Source organism: Notolabrus celidotus, chromosome 11, assembly GCF_009762535.1.
Source record: "Notolabrus celidotus isolate fNotCel1 chromosome 11, fNotCel1.pri, whole genome shotgun sequence".
Classification (NCBI taxonomy): Eukaryota; Metazoa; Chordata; class Actinopteri; order Labriformes; family Labridae; genus Notolabrus; species Notolabrus celidotus.
In genome coordinates this window covers 35,634,788-35,657,040 of record NC_048282.1, presented here as the reverse complement: position 1 = coordinate 35,657,040, position 22,253 = coordinate 35,634,788, and the positions used below count along the sequence as shown (strand labels likewise).

Genomic DNA, 22,253 nt, shown 5'->3' with positions numbered 1-22,253 from the left:
TAACCCTAATCCTAACCCTAACCCTAACCCTAACCCTAACCCTAACCCTAATCACAACCCTAACCCTAACCCTAATCCTAATCACAACCCTAACCCTAACCCTAATCCTAATCACAACCCTAACCCTAACCCTAATCCTAATCACAACCCTAACCCTAACCCTAATCCTAACCCTAACCCTAATCCTAACCCTAACCCTAACCCTAACCCTAACCCTAACCCTAATCACAACCCTAACCCTAATCCTAACCCTAACCCTAACCCTAACCACAACCCTAACCCTAACCCTAATCACAACCCTAACCCTAATCCTAACCCTAACCCTAACCCTAACCCTAATCCTAATCCTAACCCTAACCCTAACCCTAACCCTAACCCTAATCACAACCCTAACCCTAATCCTAACCCTAACCCTAACCCTAACCCTAACCCTAACCACAACCCTAACCCTAACCCTAACCCTAACCCTAATCACAACCCTAACCCTAATCCTAACCCTAACCCTAACCCTAACCCTAACCCTAACCCTAACCACAACCCTAACCCTAACCCTAACCCTAACCCTAACCCTAACCACAACCCTAACCCTAACCCTAATCACAACCCTAACCCTAACCCTAACCCTAACCCTAATCACAACCCTAACCCTAACCCTAACCCTAATCACAACCCTAACCCTAACCCTAACCCTAATCCTAACCCTAACCCTAACCCTAACCCTAACCCTAACCCTAATCCTAACCCTAACCCTAATCACAACCCTAACCCTAACCCTAACCCTAACCCTAATCACAACCCTAACCCTAATCCTAACCCTAACCCTAATCACAACCCTAACCCTAACCCTAACCCTAACCCTAACCCTAACCCTAACCCTAATCACAACCCTAACCCTAACCCTAACCCCTAACCCTAACCCTAATCCTAACCCTAATCCTAACCCTAATCCTAACCCTAACCCTAACCCTAACCCCTAACCCTAACCCTAACCCCTAACCCTAATCACAACCCTAACCCTAATCACAACCCTAACCCTAATCCTAACCCTAACCCTATTTCAACGTAAAAAACATATCAATGTAAATCCTTCAGACCTGTTCCATAGTGATAAACAGAGAACACTTCAGTTTGAATCCAGTAAATCCCACTTGTATCCTTTAAAACAGAGGGTCATTTCATTCCTTGTGGACTCAACATGACAGCATTTAGACTTTTCAACTAATTGATCTTAAACACTTTCAGAAAATTAACAAGACTCACATATCCCTTCAGACACCAAATGGTATCAGAACAATGGTGGATCTGCTGTTTGTAATGACTCAGCACAAATTTATCATTTATTAGAAATATATTCAAATTATTTCACGGACCCCCAACGCTATGGTTCGCGGACCCCCAGGGGTCCCAGGACCCCACTTTGAGAACAAATGGTTTTTAAGAGCTCTGTAATGCCCGAATTTCCCTCCCCTGGATTAATGAAGGATTTCTGATTGTGATTCTGAGTTAACTGAGGCTTCCATTACTACTAATAATTATTATTAATAATAATGTATTATTATTATTATTACTACTTCAAAATTAAAATACTGGAAGGCTTAAATCACGCTCTAAGCTTATAAATCTGCTGCCATCAGGATTCCAAAAGCAAACCTTGTATCTTATTAATAACAAAACGCAGAGAAGCAGTGAAGTTCTGGGTCATTTTGAGTTGTTTTCTTTTATTGGTCCAAAGTAAAAACCACTCGGCCAAATATAAACAATACGCAGAGACTGACAGAAGGTCCCATCTGAAATATTTACACATGTAAACTTACTAAACATCCCTCTTTAGAAAACAATGTTCAGTACAGATTACATGGACCCAATTAAACCTCTGAGTCCATCACTGCAGAAATACTGTACAGCCACACTTTAAACAGGACCCTCATTATGGAAGGATCATCAGTCAGTACAGGGAGGAGGAGGAGGAGGAGTCTGTTAGGAGGTATTATACTCCAGAAATACTTCACACACGCTGAAGAACGAGGTGAGAGACACAATTCATTTAGTTTAGTTGGCACAAAAAAAAGAAGTATAGAGATGATGTTTCTGGCTCCCTTCAGAGTGAAATGAAACACTCACGTAGAGTTGATTTAACGTGGTGTGAGGGTATAAAACAATCAGCTCTGGATGACAGATCAAACATGATGCAGGTGAAAATCACTGAGAATACAACAGGAATCATCTGCTTGGCTCATGACTCCTGGAGGGTTCGGAGTCCAGCACCGTTTCCTTTGTCCAAAAGTGTCGGTGCACACACACATCACACACACATCATACACACATCATACACACATCACACACACACAATGCAGCAGTAACCTACAATTCAACACATTCAAAAACATCAATTTGTTTTGGCACCGGGAGGAAAATGTGTGCAGAGGATGATTTAAAAAACTACAAAACAGTAACATAGTGATTCAGCACCTTGAAGTGTTCAACAGTATTTAAAAAATGGAGTACAAAAATATCATATTCATCTTAGTTTTGGTCCTTGTATTAAAGAAGGATATCGGACGATGTAGAAAGAAGTGTAACCTTTCCATTTGCGTCAAATATTGAGAATAAGAATGAAAAGGTGAGATGTTTCTTGACCTGAGATCAGGTGAAGGAAAGCAGGTGAATTTGATGCAACCTCTTACTTTTGATATCTGATGATAGATGTCTTCTATCGCATGTTTCTGATCAGAAGGAAAGAAGGTTAAAGAAAAGGAGCTCGTGTAACAGAGAGAGAGGATTTGGGAAGAGAAAGAAAGGATTGGAAGTAGATGCATTTTGTTGTCAGAGATAGAGGGCTGGATTTGGAGGTCAAAGTGACAGCTGTGAAGTGTGAGTAAACACCAGAGACCTTAGCACAAAGAGGACAAAATGGACCTGTTGCTGTCATCCATAAAAGTTAGACAGAGAACGAGAAGCAGGAGGAAAACACGTCCAGCGAACACACACACAGACACAATCCTTTCTCATATTGTCAGTTCAAGGCTTGATATTATGTCGGAGTAATGTCTCGCCTTCAGACTGAATGTCACAGAGGAGTGATGGTGGGGTCAAGTCGTCCCAGCGCTGTGCCGCCATCAGAGGGAGAGATAGAGGAGGGAGACGGCGTCACTGTGTGTGCATGTTTGACCTCCTGTGCTTCAACATCTCTGTAATGCAACACATACTATACTTTACAAAGCATAACCCCCCCTCCTCTATCTCATCTGTGAGTCTGGTGAGGCAGGAGAGCCCGGAGAGGGGGCGCCGGAGGTGGAGGTGGAGGTGGAGGGGTTGGAGGAGTTGGTCATAGGAGGAAGCTCCTCGCAGGCGAAGTAATCCTTCAGAGGAGCGAAGAGGTGACGGACGACGGGGACGCTCCACGCCTTCCCCAGCACCTTCTGCCTCTGCATCTTGTTCAGGTCCCGAACGTCCGTGTAGTGTTTGGGGAAACCGAAAATTCTGGTGAGAAAGAAGAAGGAGAATTTAAATCATCAATCCATTACTTCTATCAACATTTAATTCAATCTGTCAGCGAGTTCAGATGATCATCTGCTGGTTTCTTCATCTTAAATTACATCACTGTCAGTCAGACATCCAGGGTCCGTCTGCTCGTCCAGCCATTACTCAAACGGGACCATTACGACTGTAAATAATCGGCCAATTAACTAATTGCACCATGAAAGTGAGGCTGGTGCAAAACATCACATGTCCAGGGAACCTCCTGGAAAACCCTGATCCAACACATTCACACTGAGCATGCCTACTACACATAAACAACAATAAACATGGGGAGCGGTCCCGCTGTGACTGAGAGAAGATCAAGAAGAAATGGACATTTGATTTTTAGAATCTAGAATGAACAAACATCTGTTATCAGCAAGTCAATCCTCAAAGAGAACAAACAAGGAGAAAGGGAAAGTCTGGCTTCAGATCTTGAACCGGGTCAATGCGTGTGGTGTTTCTGAGCGCGCTCAGTAGAAGACCTACAAAATAAAATCAGCAACATGAAAGAGGCTTTGAGCAACAAGCACCGCCACCAACGTGGTCCAGGTGGAGGACCACCTGTCCCCCCATTGAAGGATGAGGACTTGTTAAAGGAGTTGTTTGGGAAGGATTCACTTCACGGTGTTGCTGGTAGGTTACCTCAGAGTTATGTTGTGTCTCCTAAATCTAAATTTGCTGTATATTTCGAACATCGTCAGACTTCTCCAAAGGATTCGTTCGATCCCTAAATATCTGTTGTCTTCTCATATTTGGTCTTAAACAGTAACACATAAGCACGATGTCCTCCATCCTTTAAACAGACTAACAGGTGAGGTGATCCTGCTGTTAGCACCTGTAATGGTGGGTCTACCTCCATTACATGTAATGCTTTGTTGGGGTGTTAACCTGGATCATGCAGACTGATCATCAATTTTTATCACCATTAGTACAAACGGCCTGCTTTCATCACTAATGGCTGGACGTGTATACGGGCCCTGGACTTCAGGCTCTTGGACTTCAGCCTCTGATGTTCCATAAACAAAGTGAGTAAATAAGATTTAAAAGATGTTTAGATACTGAAAGTAACCAGCAGTTGCAGCCGTTGTCATATTAAAGAAACACGTCCAGGTGGGTCTCTTTCTTTCAGTATCCTTGTAAAGTCTGTTTCGTTTTAACACACACACTTGAAAAGAAGAATGAAGACGCCTACCTTTCTATTTCTGTGATCCAGAGGATGTCCTCTTTGCCGTTGTAGAGGACGGGCAGCAGAGAGACGTCTCTGCCCTGCTTCAGAGAGTTTCTGTTGGTGGTGATCGTCCTTATTTTAGTGACCTGAAACAAAAACAGCATGCAGTTAGTGCTGAATCGTGATGTTACAGAAAGCACAGTAACTCTGATTTCACATGGAGAGGAAGAAAAACAGAAGGAAGAGAAAGAGGGAGTGTGAGAAGGTTCAGTCACTGACCTGGGCTTCTCTGCCGATCTCCAAACAATCCTGCAGAGTCAGCTTGTCGCTCTGGTAGGCGGTGATGGGCCTGCAAAGAACAAGCAAACTTTAATTTAATAAAACAATAAATACAAAAGATTTAGGACATGAAGAAGTTCAGAAGATAAATCCTTTCAATCTTGTAATTCATGTCTCACCTGCTCATTCCTGGGATGTTTCCCCAGAAGCACCGAGCTCTGTGGGCGGGGCTTACATTAACAGCATCCACCAGCACCGGGTTACACTGAGGAAGAATCAGATCACGTCAGCTCTCTGCATCAAACACTCAGAGACCAGGCGGTGGAGAAACAGACGTGCAAGAAGGGATGGAAGGCTCCTGAAATAAAGAAAGGGATCCAAAGAAAAACTGACCTCCAGGAAGCGGCAGATGTTGACTTTGTCGTGAGTGTTCATGAAGACCACGTTCTCAAAGAACCAGAAGAACGGCCTGGGGTCTTCCTCTTTGGGCTTCAGCAGCTGCAGGATGCGGTAGTAGTCGAAGAACAGCCTGCCAGTGCCCTCTGCAGGACAGAGGAGGGAATTACAGAGGCAGGAAGAAGACCTGATAGTTTTTAGGGCTTCAAACTGTTCTGTACTGACCAACAGTTCTGTCTCATGAATAAAGAAAGTCATGTGTGTTCTGTTTGGTCAGATGGGTTATGATTTGTTGTTGATTTCTGTCTAAGTACAAATCAAAAAATCAAGTGTGTTTCACACGCTATGAGACTTTCTTGCATTTTGACTTCCAAGCAATCATTGATCCTCCACAGTAACGTACCATAAATGCCTTTTCTGTACGGGTTGACGATGGAAAGGTCGTTACAGGGGCTGCCACCGATCAGCAGATCAAACGGACCCCACTGCTCCAGCTGGATGTGACAGAGGAAGAAAAGACGAGCGCACAACTCAAAACAAGAACGGACTCCACTCAAATATCAAAGTTCCATCAGGTAGGTTATCACATCTAGGGTTTAAAAACGATCATACTTGTCGCTCGGTGATGAACCGGGCGTCTCCCACATGGATGATGTTCCCCTCGTGGTTGATGGCCGCCACCGCTAACGAATCCTCGCAGACCTCTGAGGCGACGTACGTCTCTACTTTGAAGCCGAGATCCTTCAACACAACGTAGCCTGAGGAAGACAAGACAGATACACTCATCAGAAGCTGTATTTAAAAGAGTGGAACACTCTGAGATCACAGAGAGACAAGAGGGGAAGTGAGGTGTGGATCATTAGATCTGTGTCCGGTCCGTCTCCGAACCGTCACAGCTCTGGATCTGATAGGTTTCTATTCTAGTCAATGTGTTAACTTCCACTGGATCCACTCTGTTGTGTTCCTGCTGCGTCTCTGATCTGGCAGGTCTGAGTCCTCCGGATCAGATACACAAGACTTCTATTTGTGCCGGATGCCGGAGCACGACGCATCAATCTCAACAGAGCAGATGGAGCGGGACAGGAAGTCAGGTTTCACCAAAACAAAATGAAAACATCCGGTTAATTTTCAGAATAAAACACTCTGTGTTATCACCAGATCGTATTTCACTTAACTACAACAACAAACCAAAGTCATGATGAGCGGAGCCAGGCCTGGAGTCAACAGGTCAGAGGTTTTCAGAGGACCAGAAAGACAACATGGATGAGGAGAGGAGGAGAATCCTTGATTCAGGGATTACCAAGGGGAAACCTCGGTCACATGACTCCAGCTGTCCGGCGGTCCTGCTCCGTGCTGCGTTCTGAAAACGGACCAGAGAGCATGGAGCCGGACCGCAGCGGATCGGAGACGGACCGGACACGGATCTGGTGGAGGTCCCCTGTTAGTCCTCAGAAGTCTCTTATGATTGAGATGATCTATAAAGGTCATTAGAAGTTTCTTGAGGCCTTAACTTTCTAACTTTTGAATATTCTAATAGTCTTAACTTTGACCCTGAACGCAACACTTGAGCAAAACTGAGATATTAAAATGATGGAGTGAGTAAATTGAAAGAAACACACACCTCCCTCTGAACTTCAGTGATTGATTTGAAGGTGTGTGTACTCACCTGTTGCGATGCCATCAAACAGGGAGAGGACTCTGATTGGTCGGCGCAGGTTGGCAGGGATGGACGGGTAAACACGGTGAGGCTCCTACAAAATAAAAGTCCGTAAACAGAAGTGACTGAAACAGTTTGATAAGAGGTCAAGATTTATAAAGACATGATGATAAAATTAAGATCATTCTAAGTCAGGTGTGTGCATTAAACCATTAATTACAACCTTTTCATCTGTCCTTTATGATATTTAACTTTTCTACAAATGAGATCAAATTTAAAACTGAAGTTGATCACATTACATTTTTTCTGTGCAACTTTAAGAAAGAAAATTGATGATGTATGTGATTAAAACAAGTGATTAAGTGTAAATAAATCAAGATAAGATGAAAGTCATGTGTTTAAATGCAGCTGAAATAACAAGCCGATTATTTGACGCCACAGCAGCACAGGATAACTGATCGATTGAGTGATATTTCAAACAGGAAGTGCTGCTTTCTCTCTTTCGCATCACTCTTTATTTATCCTATTTGTATGACATGTATTCATCAGATTTTTAAAATAGAAGGCGGGTCATTTAAAGGCCTAAAAACCCAAGCTGCTCCTGCTGAAAGCATTAATGATCACCTAAATGCAGAGTGAAGAACTCAAGTTACCTGGAACATTTAATGTGTTTCATACTCTAATAATGAAAACACTTAGAGGTATGGAAACATGAGGGATTGGTGAGTTACTCACAAACTCCATGGCACTGTTGTTGGCGAATAACTCCTGCACACGGATGCTCCAGTCCTCTCTGGGGACGAGCGCTCCGTGAGGTCTGTGAGGCTGACACAAGAAACAGATCCATGGGTCCTTCGCCTTCAGCAAGTCAAACGTCCCGGGACGGATGAGGATGTTCAGACAGTCTGTGCAATAAGATCTGTGGGAGAGAGAGGAAGAGGAGGAGAGAGAGGAGGGTTAAAGGACTGAACTTTTATATCTAGGTTTAAAGGTGAGGACTAAGACGAGCAGACCGACCTGCTGCAGCTGTTGTTTCCACACAGGATGACCTCCATGCCGTAGCAGCAGATGGTGCAGTAGGACTGGTATCCATCTTCATCGTACCGGTACAGAGTCTCCGTTAAGTTATTCTGCAGGAACACAGACAGCAGTCAGCTTCATCTGCAGATAACTGCAGTAACCTTTACTGCCTGTCTTAAGAAAAGAGGACCACTCCTTACTTTACACTTGGTGCACAGGCTGCCTTTAAACAGAGGGTGACAGATCTCCACGTCTTTAGTGGCGCAGCACAAACAGAAGTCTGCAGACACAAAACGGGGAGAGACACAAAGGTGGTTCTGGATTCAATAAACGTGTCTGAAGCAGCATGAAGCAGCCTAAATAACAAAGATGAGGTACTCTAGCTCTTATTCAGACACAGTTAGAGTTTAAAATGACATGCACGATGCCAAAACACTCACCTTCAATGTCCAGTTTCCGGACCATGATTTTACAAATGATCGCCTCTGCAAGGAAAGGAACAGGCTGCATCAACAGATATGCTTCAACTTCTAAAAAACTCTATATGTGTGTGGTTGCTTCTAATCTATTGATTGATTTAATAACAGAAATAAAGGATGTGTGGTACCTCTGAGTTTCTGGTCGGGCTGGGTGTAAACGCTGGACGTCTTGTTGTCCGGTTTAGTGACCGCCCTCTTCTTGAACGGCACAAAGTCCGGAGACCTGTCCGAATCAAATCCTTCACTGGTTTTCTTCAGAGGTACCTTCCCTCCTCTCCAGCCTCCTCTTCCTCTCCCTCTCCCTCTCCCTAACCCCCTTCCAAACTCCTCTTTTTCTGCCTCTCTTTCCCCCCGTCCTTGTCTCCCCATCTCTGCAGACATCCCTCCTCTGGATTTGGTGATTCCTTTCGGGGTTCTTTCAGAAGAATCAAACTCTTCCTCGTCGGCTGTTTTACTGGCGGAGTTGGCTTTCTTGAAGAGTTTCTTCTTCACCTTCGGTCTTTGAGTGCCGCTCTTTTTATTACCTTGAATAAAAACACATCATTGATTAGTGTTCCAGAGGGAGGAGGCTGATTTGTTCACACCAGAAAGCAGGAAATAAAACCACAAAGCATGTGAAATATTGTGCAGTAAGTAGAAATGCACACGACTTTCTTCTTGCAAAACAACTTCTCCTCTTTGAAAGCTCCATGCAAACAAGACTCTGCAACCTCAAGCCTCTTCACAGTACTACAGTAGTCCAAACGGGAGGAGATAACAGCATGAATGACCGTCTCAAGGTTCTTTCTACATAAAAACAACCTCATTTTGGAGAGTCTCCTCAGCTGCATGAAACAAATCTAAGATAACTGTGTGTTTAATGTCAGCAGTCTGAGTCACGTGTCCACGGTCCTGTTGAAGATTTGACTTATTCCCCATAAGAGACGTGATGGAGACCGTGCAGTGCTTAGAAAGTAAAGGTCAGAGCAAGGTTCAAGCTAAAGTCAGTGTCGAAAGGGAAAGAAAGAGTCCAGGCTAGCTTTCTCAAGAGCTGGACTCTTATTTGAACTTGATTAAGTCTTAAATATTCATGCACTTTGTGGTTTAGGACTTCACTTCTCTCTGGAACTACATCTTCTTCTGTAAATGTAGATAATGTCATATCATTCCATGTGTTTCACCTTACCCATGATGCCCCTGTCTGTCTTTTGTTCTGTGTCACGTGAGGCTCTTAAATCACCCGTTGGTTTGAATCCATCCGGCCCTTTAGGTAGAAACCCTCCAAAGGCCCAGTCTAACATCTGTTTGAGCTGCTCCTCTTTATTCATCTGATCCACAGAGAACTGTTTCTCACTGCGCAGAGCTGCCTCCTGAAGACACAAACACACACACACACATGAGCAGGAGGATTCATGTGCATCACATTGAGAGCTATCTGAGGCCTTGAAGCCATCAGGATACACACACAGAGAGACTCAGACCTGCAGGGACATAAAGAGGGCCTCTCTGTAGGTGACAAGGACGGCAAAGGAGTTGGCACAGAAGTGTTTGGCGAAGGCGGCGAATGGTTTCAGATCTTTTGTACTGACCTGGAATCAGAGCAGAGAAGAAATGAATCAAAAGAAGACTCACTTCCCTGAGTTCAAGTCCTGAGTTAAAGAGTATCATCAGTGCGTCATGATTTCAGTCTCTGCATCGTTTCAAATCTGTCTCACCCGAGTGGCAATGCTCTGTCCGTACCACCACACCATCCTGTGCTTCGGATCATGACAGTCTTTAGAGGAGATGGTGGCAGGCCAGGTAGCGAAACCATCCATCACAGCCCAGACCAGCTCCCCCTGTACAACACACAACACACACACATAGAAACACACACTTAATATTGAAAAAGGTTATGACACCCCGACTGACAGAGTCCTGACTGTGTAAGAGGAAGGTGTTAAATATAATGAAGGTGACAGACACTGATGTATCATTATGTTAGTGGAAACAGAGCTTTGGGGGGGTTGTAGGTGAGTAGTCTGCAGATAGTTGAAAGCTTCTGCAAAGTTTACCAGCAGATATGTCGGGGGAGCTGATTTGATTGTTGAGATCGAGCTGCCGTCTTCACCAACAATGTAATAGGTCTCTGCAGGCGGAGTTCCTGGTCCTGCAAAGCAGTAACAATCAGCATATTAATCCAATGCAGATTATACTCAACACACATAAAGGTTTGACTCCAGCTACACACATTAAGGTGAGTCTTTCCTGCATCATTTCTTTATGTTTATTTACTGTAAAGCTTCCAATTAAAGCCTGCCCCAATTAGAGGCAGGGTCCCTCTTAGTATCTGGGGGTGGCTGTATGTTTTGACAAATAAAAGACGGTCTCAATTAGAAGCCTGTGTACATTAAATGTTCTTCTGGCAGTCAGTGAAATGAAACAGTTACTAGAACGCCACACAGGGGACTGGGACTAGGGGTGGGAATTGATAAGATTTTATCAATGTCAATGCCATCGTTGATTCTGCTTATCAATCCAATTCCTTATCAGTTCTCCTAACGACTCCTGAGTATTTTTTTGAGGGGAGAAAAAGTAGTTCTACAGTCTTTCCAAGAGGAACCATTTTATTTTTTCCAAAATGATGTCTGTGTGAGTCCGGACGTGGACCCTCGAGCCCGGATGAAAAGCCTTTGAATTTGGAGAGGAAAAACACTTTTCCTCCAGGGGTCATCACGGCGGTATTTTACCCGCTCTCGGTGCCTCATTTTCGGGCGTGTGAGTCTGGACGGGGAGCCTGGAGGAAAAGACTTTGAATTATGAGAGGAATAACTCTTTTCCTCTCCATGTTTCCTCTCCATGTTTCCTCTCCATGTTTCCTCTCCATGTTTCCTCTCCATGTTTCCTCGTGGTTGAAGGAGTTCTGCGTCACAGAGTGTGTGACGCAATGCAACGTACCATGACGTGACGTTGTGCTGGGAAATGAATCGTTAAGAAGAATCGATAGCATTTGAGGTGTACAAGTCCAATGGATTTGATCATTTGGAACCGGTTCTAACTCGGATCAGGTTTTCGATTCCACCCCTAACTGGGACTGTGTGTGTAGTGTGTATTCTCTGTGTGTCTTACTTTCAGTAGTGGTCATTCTGTTGGAGGGACGTGATGTGGATCCTTCTGTGATATCCACCACATCTAAACATTTGAGGAAAAACAACACGTTGGTTATGAACATCAACATTTTGATATCAGCTCACTCTGTTGTTGGAGATGAACAGAGAACACGTGACGTTCTTACCCGAGGAGTTGTCGGTGTAGTCCGAGTCCTTCGGACTGTCGTTGTGAGTGGGAGGGATCTGCAGAGTAAGTCTGACCTGAGGTTTTTCTTCTTCCTCTGATGAAGTCTCGTCAACCACCTTGATATTAAAACTTGCGTGACTTGCGTGACTGGGTCTCCTTCTGCGCACAAGGGGTCGCCCTGGACCTCTGCTTGTTTCGGCTGAGGCTTTAGGGATTTCAATGCTCTCGATGATGTCAGGGATTTCATCAACCCAGGTCCTAACCTTGAGCAACAAGAGCAAACACAGTCTGGATTGTTCAACTTCACTGAAAAGCAACCTCCAGATAGTCAGTAGCCTGCAAAAATGCATGCTCCCTCTGGGTGTTCGATTTAAAACCATCAAGCTAACTGAAAAACAAAGATCTGCTCACATTGGAGGGTTTATTTAGCCCAAAGTGACGCTTCAAGCTGTTTCAAGGGTTCTGTTTTTTGGATATGCTTGTTTTTGCATGCTGCCATGATAGACAGCTCCATTACCCAATGATGTGTAACAATAAGCATGCTTTTGCATCCATGCCATGCTGTTCAGACACATGATTAAAGATTGTCGCCCTTGCTAGTCAGCGCCTGAATCAGTCACTATCTCTGTGTGCCTTTTCAGCTGCTGGACTTAAAGTGAAAGTTCAGAGGCTAGTGAGAGAGCTGAGTTTTTCTTGTTAAGGCAGCCAGTCATCTTCCTGAATAGCTAGCTTTAGCACTTACCTTAGCAAACACTGTATTTCTCTGCAGAGAGCTGGGCAGTGCTAGGAGGGTCAGGATGAGTCCATTCAGAATGGGGTACCGTCGAATATAGCGCAACAACTGTACGGACGAGACAGGAAACTCTCTGAATGACATTTTATATTGTATTTCTGCAGCAACTACTGGTCTCCATCTCTTCAAAGTGTCATGCAGGAGTCGGTGTAAGACTCTCTTGAACTGCTGCGTTACCTTTGGCCAGCTCTGACCTCCTCCCGCTCCGCTCAGCTGCTCGTTTTGAACCGTCCTCATGGTGCTGAAGTAGTTCTTCACTAGTTCTGCGTTGTCCTCTTTCACAGACAAACCCATCTGATATGCAAGAAGTGACACCACACTCCTTGGAATATAATCCTGGAGGAAAAACACAGATTTCAAACACAGCAAAATATAGCATTAAGTTAGAAAGTCCTGATTCTACATGTTCTTGGGTCTGTATCGTAGGGACAAAACTTTTGAAACATAAGAAGCAGTAACGTCAGACTTTGAGTTTATACTACTGTTTTTAAGAATCAACACAGGAAGGAAGGAAGGAAGGAAGGAAGGAAGGAAGGAAGGAAGGAAGGAAGGACACTTTTTTTAACCAGAAACACTCAGGTTAGAAGTTACTCTCTTCAAACCCCAGAATCTGCTGACACATACAGCCATTTGACCACAGGAGCGACCTGTGACTGATGCAAATAAACTTAAAGGTGACATATCACGCTTTTTTCATCAACATGAGGTCCCCAAAACATGTCTTTAAAGTTTATGCTCAAAAAAACACTTTGAAATCAGATTTTGGTCTGCCTGAAGAACCCTCTTCTTCAGTCCTCCTCAGAACAGTCTGTTTTCACTCTGACCACGCCCCCTCAGGAAGTGGGTGTGGCCTCGGCTGTCCAGCACGTTGATCTAATGTTTACATGTTGGCTGAATATACACGGCTGCTCACAGACCCGCGTTACTTCAACCCTCTGAATCTGATCCAGAATCTGATCCTGACGGAGAGGCGCCTGCAGCAGGACCTTTCTGAACCATTGGTCACAGATTTAGTGTTTCTTGTTGTTTTATTTGTCAGTATGTAGACGTGTGTCTTGGTACACAGCTACCAACATGTAGCTATGTGGCTATGCTAACTAGCGCTAGCACTTATCCATGATAAATAAAAATCATCCACTAGATCTTCAAATCTGCAGACGTGGGGAGTCAAAGCGACCTTTGTGTTTATTAAGACAGCCTACAACTAGCATGCCTCCCTCCTAAGCTCCTTGTTAGCACACATGTGTGCAGGGAATGAAAAACGGAGGAGGGGTTGAGTTGTATTTTATACAGTCTATGGGCTGAACAAGCTCCGAGCTCTGACTTCCTGTTACAGACCGGATATTGTTGTTGCGTAACAAAAACACTGAAGTCTGAAACGGCTGGTTTCACACACATTTACAGAAAGGTGGAGAAATCAGAACAGGGGCAGAATGGATTCTTTTACTTTTCAGGGGGTTTGTAGACAGGGACACAGATTTCAGGGAGAGAACCATTAAAAAGTCCATTTTGCATGATATGTCACCTTTAAGACTTGCCTTTTTTGATCTGACTTTTAATTTGGTGTAATTATTTTTAGCAGTGTATTGTAGTATTATAATCATTTTTTTTGCATTTAGTCATCTTATTTATTTACATATGAATTTATTGTATTTATCTGATCTTTTTAACTTTTTTTTAAATTTTGCTTTCCACCCTTACTTTTTTAATTTATTTTACTATACTGATTTTATTTGATTTATTTTAATGTATGGATCTTATTGTATTAATTTTATTGGATGATTTTATTTCATTTATTTTAATGTTCTGATTTTATTTTATTATTTTCACCATTTTGGTTTTATTTTACTGTATTGATTTTATTTTATTAATCAAATGTATTTATTAATTTTATTGTTTTTATTTTATTGTATTCATTTTATCTTATTAATATTACTGTATTGATTCTATTTTAGTTTTGAGTATTTTATTTATGATGTTGTATTTTTTTATTTGACCCTTTTCTTTTGTTTTCTGTCTCTGCTCTTGTGAAGCACTGTGTGCTGCATGCTTGTATCTTTGAATGCTCTATAAATAAAGTTGAGATGAGTTGAGTTGAGACTTCTGTGCAGAATCTGAACTACTCATCCAAAACAATGAAATAACAGTTCTACAAATATTGAGTCATAGGTGGGTGCTTTAGTTTTACTTGTGTAAAATAAAAAGTCTCCTTACTTTGGGGTCTTCTGGATGTTTCAGCATGATGCTGATATTCTTCATTGCCTGGTCTCCAAGCTGCTTAGGAATACTCTCTGCTAAAGTCTTCAGAGCTACTTTGTAGAAAGTCATCGCACTGCTAATGAAGTCCTTCCTCTCCTGTTCCCCCAGGTCCACCTCAGCGGTGGCCCACAGGAAGTCTCTAGCAATGGGACCTATGTCAAGCCGTGATGAAGAGAGCAAGTTCTTTCCATCCTGGAGTACTTGCAGGTCTCGAGTCTTGATGAAGGACTCATTGACAATGGGCACGAGGAGACTGGATGCATAGCTGCTAAAAAGCACGGCGGCCATCTTTAGCTGCACACCCACGTCTGCTGTGTCTTGTTGCTGAAGCTCTTGCAGAGCTCGCAGAGGCTGCAGCGCATGTGCGAGGAACAGAAAGTGCAGCTTGACTTTATGATCCATGAGCTGGATTCTGATCTCAGGAACATCATCTGTTATCTTCACCGTCTTAAAGTAATCCACCAAAGCCCTCCAGTTCTTGACCATCCTCTGCACGGAGAGAGTGATGAATAAAGACTGTTCAGAGATTTGAAGGGACGGGTTGTAAGGTCTTGCATCTGCAAATATGTGTTTGAGGTTCTGATTCAAAGGAGAGTATGTGCAGTAGTGTCTGTGAATGTCTTGAACGAGGTCAACCACTCTACGAAAGGAAGCCAGAAGTGCGGCTTGACAGGCTCTCTCTGCCATCCCAGGGAGGCCGCAGAGTGACACACACCTACTGTTGATAAGCTGGAGCGTTGACACCAGCTCCTGGCAGAGATGTGGATTCGGAGCGTTGCAATAAACCATGGCGAGGTTGGAAGAACGGAGGCCAGATTTCTTAAGCTTGTCAATCAGCAGACTTGTATCAGTATCTCTAGTTTGTGTGCCTGCGTCTGCCTCACTGTCCACATCCTCTGGGGTGTCAACACTCATCTGCAGAGTGAACAGCGGCCTCACAACACTGGCCTTTGTGTTTTTATCAAAGTAACCGACCAGGACGACACTTGTGGAGAGCCCGTCCCCCAGCTCCACCCCTATGAACAGGTACAGGCAGTACGGCGTGTGACAGCTGGCCTGGATGATGTCTTTGACGTGTGTTGGGCTGAAGAAGGCCGGCAGAGTCTCTGTATCTGCGTCAGTGTTTGAGTTTGTGTCAACACAGTATCTCCTGATGAAGTGAAGAACAGCATCACTACTTTTCAAACGAGCCCTTTGGTTTTTATCCACCATCGCTGCTTTCGTCTTCACCGTCGGCTGTGAACAACCTTCGATCACATTCGTCTCCATCTTCTCCGGTTCCTGCTCTATCGTCACGTTTATGATGTCATCCTCATCGGATATCAAATCTATCACATTAGCCTTCACCGTTAAATCCTCCATTTCTGTCTCTTTGCTTTGTGCTTCCTCCATATTTACATCTGGTGTCACCTGCCTGTTCATCTCTGGTGTCTGGTGAGGGGCCAGGGAGGCAGTGGCAGGGGCAGTGACAGGGGCAGGGGCATTGAGAGGGGCAACGCCATCAGCATCGTCATCAACATCAACATAAACATCGGCATCTTAGAGAAGGTCAAAAGACAATGAGCATGATAAAACCCAAGTTTAGCACTTTAGAGACATTAAGCATTTTTCTTGATGGATACAAAATCTTGTTTTCAGCAAAATCCCCCAAATTATATTCAATATCATTTTGTGTCAATGTTTCCCACCTCTGTTATGTCCCAGGGAAGAGATGTGTGGCAGGTTTACATTTTAATATTCAGCCTTATCTTAAAGTCTTGGTGTCTATTCTACAAAGACAAACAGCTAACTGTTCTATATTCAAACAAACATACTTCTTTGCAGGGTGTATATGTGTGCAAACTATGTGTTTTTGATGCATGATACACAATGACTGCTCCCACCTGAGTCATCAGAAAATGTGCTCTGTCCACCTCTGGCTTTTACAGGATTGTACTTCCTGCCATTTCGGTTCTTGTCAAAGAACTGCTTGAACCAGTGCAGGAAGGCCAGACCCACGACAGTGTTCTTCTCTACCAGCGTCTTGATGGGGATGTACTGAGGGAGGAGAGATGAAGGGTTCAGGGTCTAATATGTGTAAAAACACAGCAGCATCAAAGGAAATTCACTGAGGACAACATGTCACAGACGAGCAATCAAACTGTCATCAGGGCGAGGATCAGATCCGTGTCCGGTCCGTCTCTGATCCGCTGCGACATCCACTGGTTGCGTTTACAGAGCGCAGCACGGAGCAGGACCGCCGGACAGCTGGAGTCATGTGACCGAGGTTTCCCCTTGGTAATCACTGAATCAAGGATTCTCCTCCTCCTCTCCTCATCCATGTTGTCTTGCTGGTCCTCTGAAAACCTCTGACCTGTTGACTCCAGGCCGCTCCGCTCATCATGACTTTGGTTTGTTGTTGTAGTTAAGTGAAATACGATCTGGTGATAACACAGAGTGTTTTATTCTGAAAATTAACCGGATGTTTTCATTTTGTTTTGGTGAAACCTGACTTCCTGTCCCGCTCCATCTGCTCTGTTGAGGTTGATGCGTCGTGCTCCGGCATCCGGCAAAAATAGAAGTCTTGTGTATCTGATCCGGAGGGATCCGACCTGCTGGATCAGAGACGCAGCCGGAAACGCAAAGGAGCGGATCCAGTGGAAGTTAACACATTGACTAGAATAGAAACCTATCAGATCCAGTGCTGTGACGGATCGGAGACGGACTGGACACGGATCTGGTGGCCGTTATCTGTTTTCAAAGCATCCACCTCATAGGAAACAATACTCACTCTGAGCACGCCAACTTTTCTGAAGGCAGCTTGTAGCATTTGGAAGTTCAAGAGAGAATCTGCCTCGTTATCACTTTCGAAGCAAATCTTGGAGAGGTCCACCGACCCAGGAAAACACCAGTCCATCAGCTGGCAAAAAGCTGCACCTGAGGATCAAAGAAGAGTGATCAATTAAAGGAAGAGAGGACAAACTGGTCTAGTCTGGCAATATTAAGTTTTGAGGAATAAGTGCCTGTACAGTAATCAGAAGGCTTTTCACCACTTATCTTAACAAGGATGCACTTTAACAGCCAAACTACACACATAAAGAGTACATCAAGCACGCAGACCTACCTGTGCACACCTGATCCAATCTGATGAAGTCTATCCGTAAAGTTCTATTGAGCCAGGCCAGGAGCTTGTTACGGTTTGGCCGCCCTCCTGAATGGGAGGCTACATTCACCGCCACACTGAGGTCCATCTTCTGGGGGGGTGGACCTGCACACAAATCACACACATCACAAGAATATGTCTCAGTCAGCTATAGAAGCACTGAGCCCTGAATATAAACGTCAAGTTCGGCTTATAAATGAGAATATTAAATGTTTCCAGTTATTTAGAGTTCTTTCCTAAGATTTCATGACATTTTTAGAACACAGAAACCCTTCAGAAGTAATTCCAGGTTTCTATTGAGGCTTTGGAGGATTATAAGGGTTGGTTCATGTTTGGGAAGCTGGGTCCTACATGCAAAACAGCACAGTGAGTGTTTGTGAGTGTCATATAGCCCTGCATATAGCCCTGCATATAGCCCTGCATACAGCCCTGCATATAGCCCTGCATATAGCCCTGCATACAGCCCTGCATATAGCCCTGCATGTAACCCTGCATGTAACCTGGATGTAACCCTGCATGCAACCCTGCATGTAACCCTGCATGTAAACCTGCATGTAACCTGGATGTAACCCTGCATGTAATCCTGCATGTAACCCTGCTGGACCCTCGTTAGGGAGCAGGTCCGACCATCTGACTGAAATATAACATTAACTACTCACCTTAGAGTCACAGAAGTGTTCTCCTCATCTGTAGAATAAGTCCATTATGTTATCTGGTTCATGACATTAAGCCCTTGTCTCCACAGTGAACTGCAGATGGATTTATAACTTGGGAGTTTTCTCTGCTAACCGAGGGACCAACCAGCTGTTCTCTTCTTCTCGCTGTCATCCTGCTGTTAGTAAACAAGGTTTACGCTCACTACTGCCACCTACCGGCGGAGCGGAGAACTACTGATCTGACAGAGTGTATGAATCATAAATAAACTGTAAATAAATGAAATTATGTATCTTATTATTATTTATATTAAATATGTATAAAGTCTAAATATATATACAGTCTATGGTATGAATGCATAATCTATGTCTCTGTCTTCCTGGGTCATAATTTGGATTCACACTGACAAATTAATGCATCATCTACATCTGAATCACACCGTTTTCCTATCTGTGCAATAACTTTACTATCTATTCATCAGATAGAAGTGTACATAGTGTATATATATATATCTGTAATATTTGCTATATTTTATTTTAGTACATTGTTGTATTCCCCTGCCCCGTGTTGTAAGCTGCTGTAACAAAAGAATTCCCCCCAATGGGGGATCAATAAAGAATATCTTATCTTAGAAGTAAACAGAGTCCTGGTGCAGTCGTCAATTTAGTCCAAACAGAGAGGGCTGCTAATATCAAGGGGAAGCAATTCCATATTGCCTCCAAATCTACTCTGCAGAAGCTGGACTCTCTCTATCACTCTGCCATACATTTCGCCACAAATGCCCATTTCAGAACTCCCCACTGCGCGTTATACTCCTCTGTAAACTGGCCATCCTTACACACCCGCCGTGAAATCCACTGGTACATGCTCATATACAAAACTCTCCTTGGACTGTCACCTCTGTATCTATGTAGCCTGTTACAACCAGCAGCTTCCACTTACAACACACGTTCAGCCGACCTTATCCAGCTGAAAATCCCCAAAACACATTCAGTCATTGGTCAGTCATCATTTCAGTCTGTTGTGTCCACAGACTGGAATAATTTACAGAACACTTTAAAACTGGTCCACTACATCTCAGAATCAGCCTTCAGGGACTCTCTCGTGGACACTCATAAACACACCTGCACCTGCTTGTAATCCTTTTAATCCTGGACTCCTGCTGACGCTGTTCGTTGTTTGCTCTGTTCTGTCCTGTCATGTTTAACTTGTCTTTTATGATTTTACCCTTGTGTTTGTTTCATTACTGTTATCCCTGACCCTTTACTCCTCAAAAGGCTGTACCTTTGGCCAGGTCGTCACTGTAAATAAGATTTTGTTTTTAATGACCTACCTGGTTAAATAAAGGTTAAATAAAAAAATAAAAAGTATTAACAAATGGACGCCTGGCAACTGGAGAGGATCTGGAATATAACTCAGCTCAATTAATGTGGTCTTAATTGTAGAAATTAAAGATTATTTTTCTGACTGGACCACTTTGTTTGGGCTGTACAAATGGAATGATATGCTACAGTCCAGTAGAGGGCGCTAATGCGACAGTTAACCGCCATAAAATTAAACAGGCGAAGAAGAATAAGAAGGGCTAGATTTTAGCGGGTAGCATCCTGGCCAATAGAATCAATGTGGTTTCAGAGCGAGAGGTGTTCCGTCTGAAACTGACACCGTTTCAAATCCTGAACTACTGTCCGAGTAACGTGGAGGACTGTAAACAGATTCAGATCTGCTTTTAATAATCAGCTCAACGAGCCGTTTGAAGGACTGAATATCATGAACTGAAGCAATGAGGCGATGAACGGTCATAAACACAGAGTCCTGTATTCACGCCGTGTGCTTCCTATCACGGCTCCAGCAGATTAAACAAATAAAACATGAACTAAAGTCAACAACTAAAGTTTAACTTAACCAGACATGGAGATACAAACTGCATTACTGCAAGTTAACCTCGAAGTTACAACGTAAACCGCCCATTCAGAAACATAATGATGCTGGAAACTTGAAGTTTTGTTTTATACACGCTGAAGAGATCCATTCTCTATATCTCTATAAATGTCTTGTAATTCAACAAAGCAGTTTTATTCCTGGAGACTTTCTCTCCATCTTGTATAAAGCATGATCAGCTAACTATATGTAGCGCCAGCTAGCTTGTTAGCATCACTTCGCAGCGCTGTCACGTTCATTAGAACGGGACGGATTCAGAAGCTAGTTTAGAGATAATGGACATTAAGCTAACACGCTCTGTGCTTTAGACATCACATGGAGTTAAATGAAGCCTTAAAGTTTAGCAAATATACAATAACTTCGGTTGTGGAAACCACCTGTACTCACCCCTCTCCATGTTGTTGCTGGTGGGTTTTTAAACTCCCAGTGTCAGTGTGCTACAGCCTCCCCATCCCCCACACTCCCACCCCGGCCCCGCTCAGCTAGTCACCGCCCCACCAGCTCCAAAAATATAACGTTTAAATATACAGAAAAGTAATAAAATAACACGTATTAGCTAATATATGTAATAGTAATAAGAAAAACAACGATACTTGAGTGCTAATGTTCATGTTTTCCTTACAGTGTGTGAAAGTCATGGTTAACACTGTTAGCATCCCGAGCTAAGTAGGCTAATAGTTAGCTGAATCGACCGTTAGAGGCTAGCTTTTCTAGCTAACGTTAGCTTCTTCAACGGTTGCTATTTCATCAGTTTTTTGTGTTATTTATGTTTCAAAGCGGACGTTAGCGAAACAACAGCACTTTATAGGATCTAATGAAAAAGTCAGACATATTTTGTAGTTGCTGCAACATTTTTATGACTCATTTATTCCCATAACTGACAACACCAGTAAAACATTAGCCTAGCTAGCTTTGAACCATTAGCTTCTCCATATACAATTTTTCCCATCAAATGTTATTTTACAGATTTAATCAAAACAAAGAGTTCATTGTAGAGAATTAAGAGTAGAGCCAAAATGTGAGGGAATTAATTTATTTTTCATTTTGCATAGATCTTGTGGGTTTCATACATTTACCAGAAGCTTCAAATAATTTCTCAAAAAACATTACATGTTACAATTTTTCCCTAATTAACTTCTATTAGATTTTTACCCTGAAATTCAGGAGTAGTTGGCGATAGTTAAAATACCAGTCTCTCTCTGTTTTATACTTGTATGCCAGTAGACTCAAGCAGTTGCATTCTGCTTACAGACTGAATTAGTGTCATTTGTTTCATGTTTACTTTAATAAACTACATGAGGGCAGCAAGTGTATTATTAACAGACAGCAAGGATCATACTTGCTGTGTTCACATGAGAAAACAAACTCTGCTCTGTTTTTCTGAATTAACAACATACTGTTGTATCTTGACCGCCCGTGATGTGTAGATGCAGAAGGAATCTTCGTGACACTGGCTTGCTTGCATAGTAATACGTTTATTACAAGAAAACAATACCAGTATCGAACAAGCACCCAGAATGCTTGGGAGAACTGCTCTGCAAATCTGCTGACTCCCAGAATGCTGTTGACCAGCACCTTTTATAGGTCTGCCAACCAATGACATAGCCTACTGCAAAGCCCAAACTTATCTTGATCTCTAGTTATCTATTTTACCCTCCTGGGCTCTGCTAGCCTAAGGGTTACAAAACTTA

General features: G+C 43.3%; 1 protein-coding gene across 4 annotated transcripts; it reads right to left on the bottom strand.

Moving 5' to 3' along the window:
* Positions 1 to 1,686: 1,686 nt before the first annotated feature.
* On the bottom strand, positions 1,687 to 21,029 carry LOC117821083. Of its 4 annotated transcripts, none has more exons than XM_034695113.1 (26): positions 20,950 to 21,029; positions 17,932 to 18,075; positions 17,599 to 17,744; positions 16,712 to 16,865; positions 14,784 to 16,366; positions 12,747 to 12,905; positions 12,519 to 12,617; positions 11,775 to 12,039; positions 11,609 to 11,671; positions 10,555 to 10,649; positions 10,216 to 10,338; positions 9,982 to 10,089; positions 9,687 to 9,870; positions 8,650 to 9,045; positions 8,483 to 8,527; positions 8,243 to 8,322; positions 8,040 to 8,152; positions 7,758 to 7,941; positions 7,032 to 7,116; positions 5,978 to 6,123; positions 5,769 to 5,859; positions 5,363 to 5,511; positions 5,149 to 5,234; positions 4,970 to 5,039; positions 4,715 to 4,836; positions 1,687 to 3,480 (listed from the first exon to the last, which is right to left on the bottom strand). In XM_034695113.1, exons 1-26 carry the CDS (start codon positions 20,957 to 20,959, stop codon positions 3,237 to 3,239), a joined length of 4,944 nt encoding a protein of 1,647 aa, XP_034551004.1. In that variant the 5' UTR covers positions 20,960 to 21,029; the 3' UTR covers positions 1,687 to 3,236. The 4 variants fall into 4 exon arrangements, with proteins under 4 accessions (XP_034551004.1, XP_034551006.1, XP_034551008.1 ...); XM_034695115.1 differs by having other exon boundaries at positions 9,741 to 9,870; XM_034695117.1 differs by lacking the exon at positions 20,950 to 21,029 and adding an exon at positions 18,630 to 18,876 and having other exon boundaries at positions 9,741 to 9,870.
* Between the last annotated feature and the right edge of the window lie 1,224 nt (positions 21,030 to 22,253).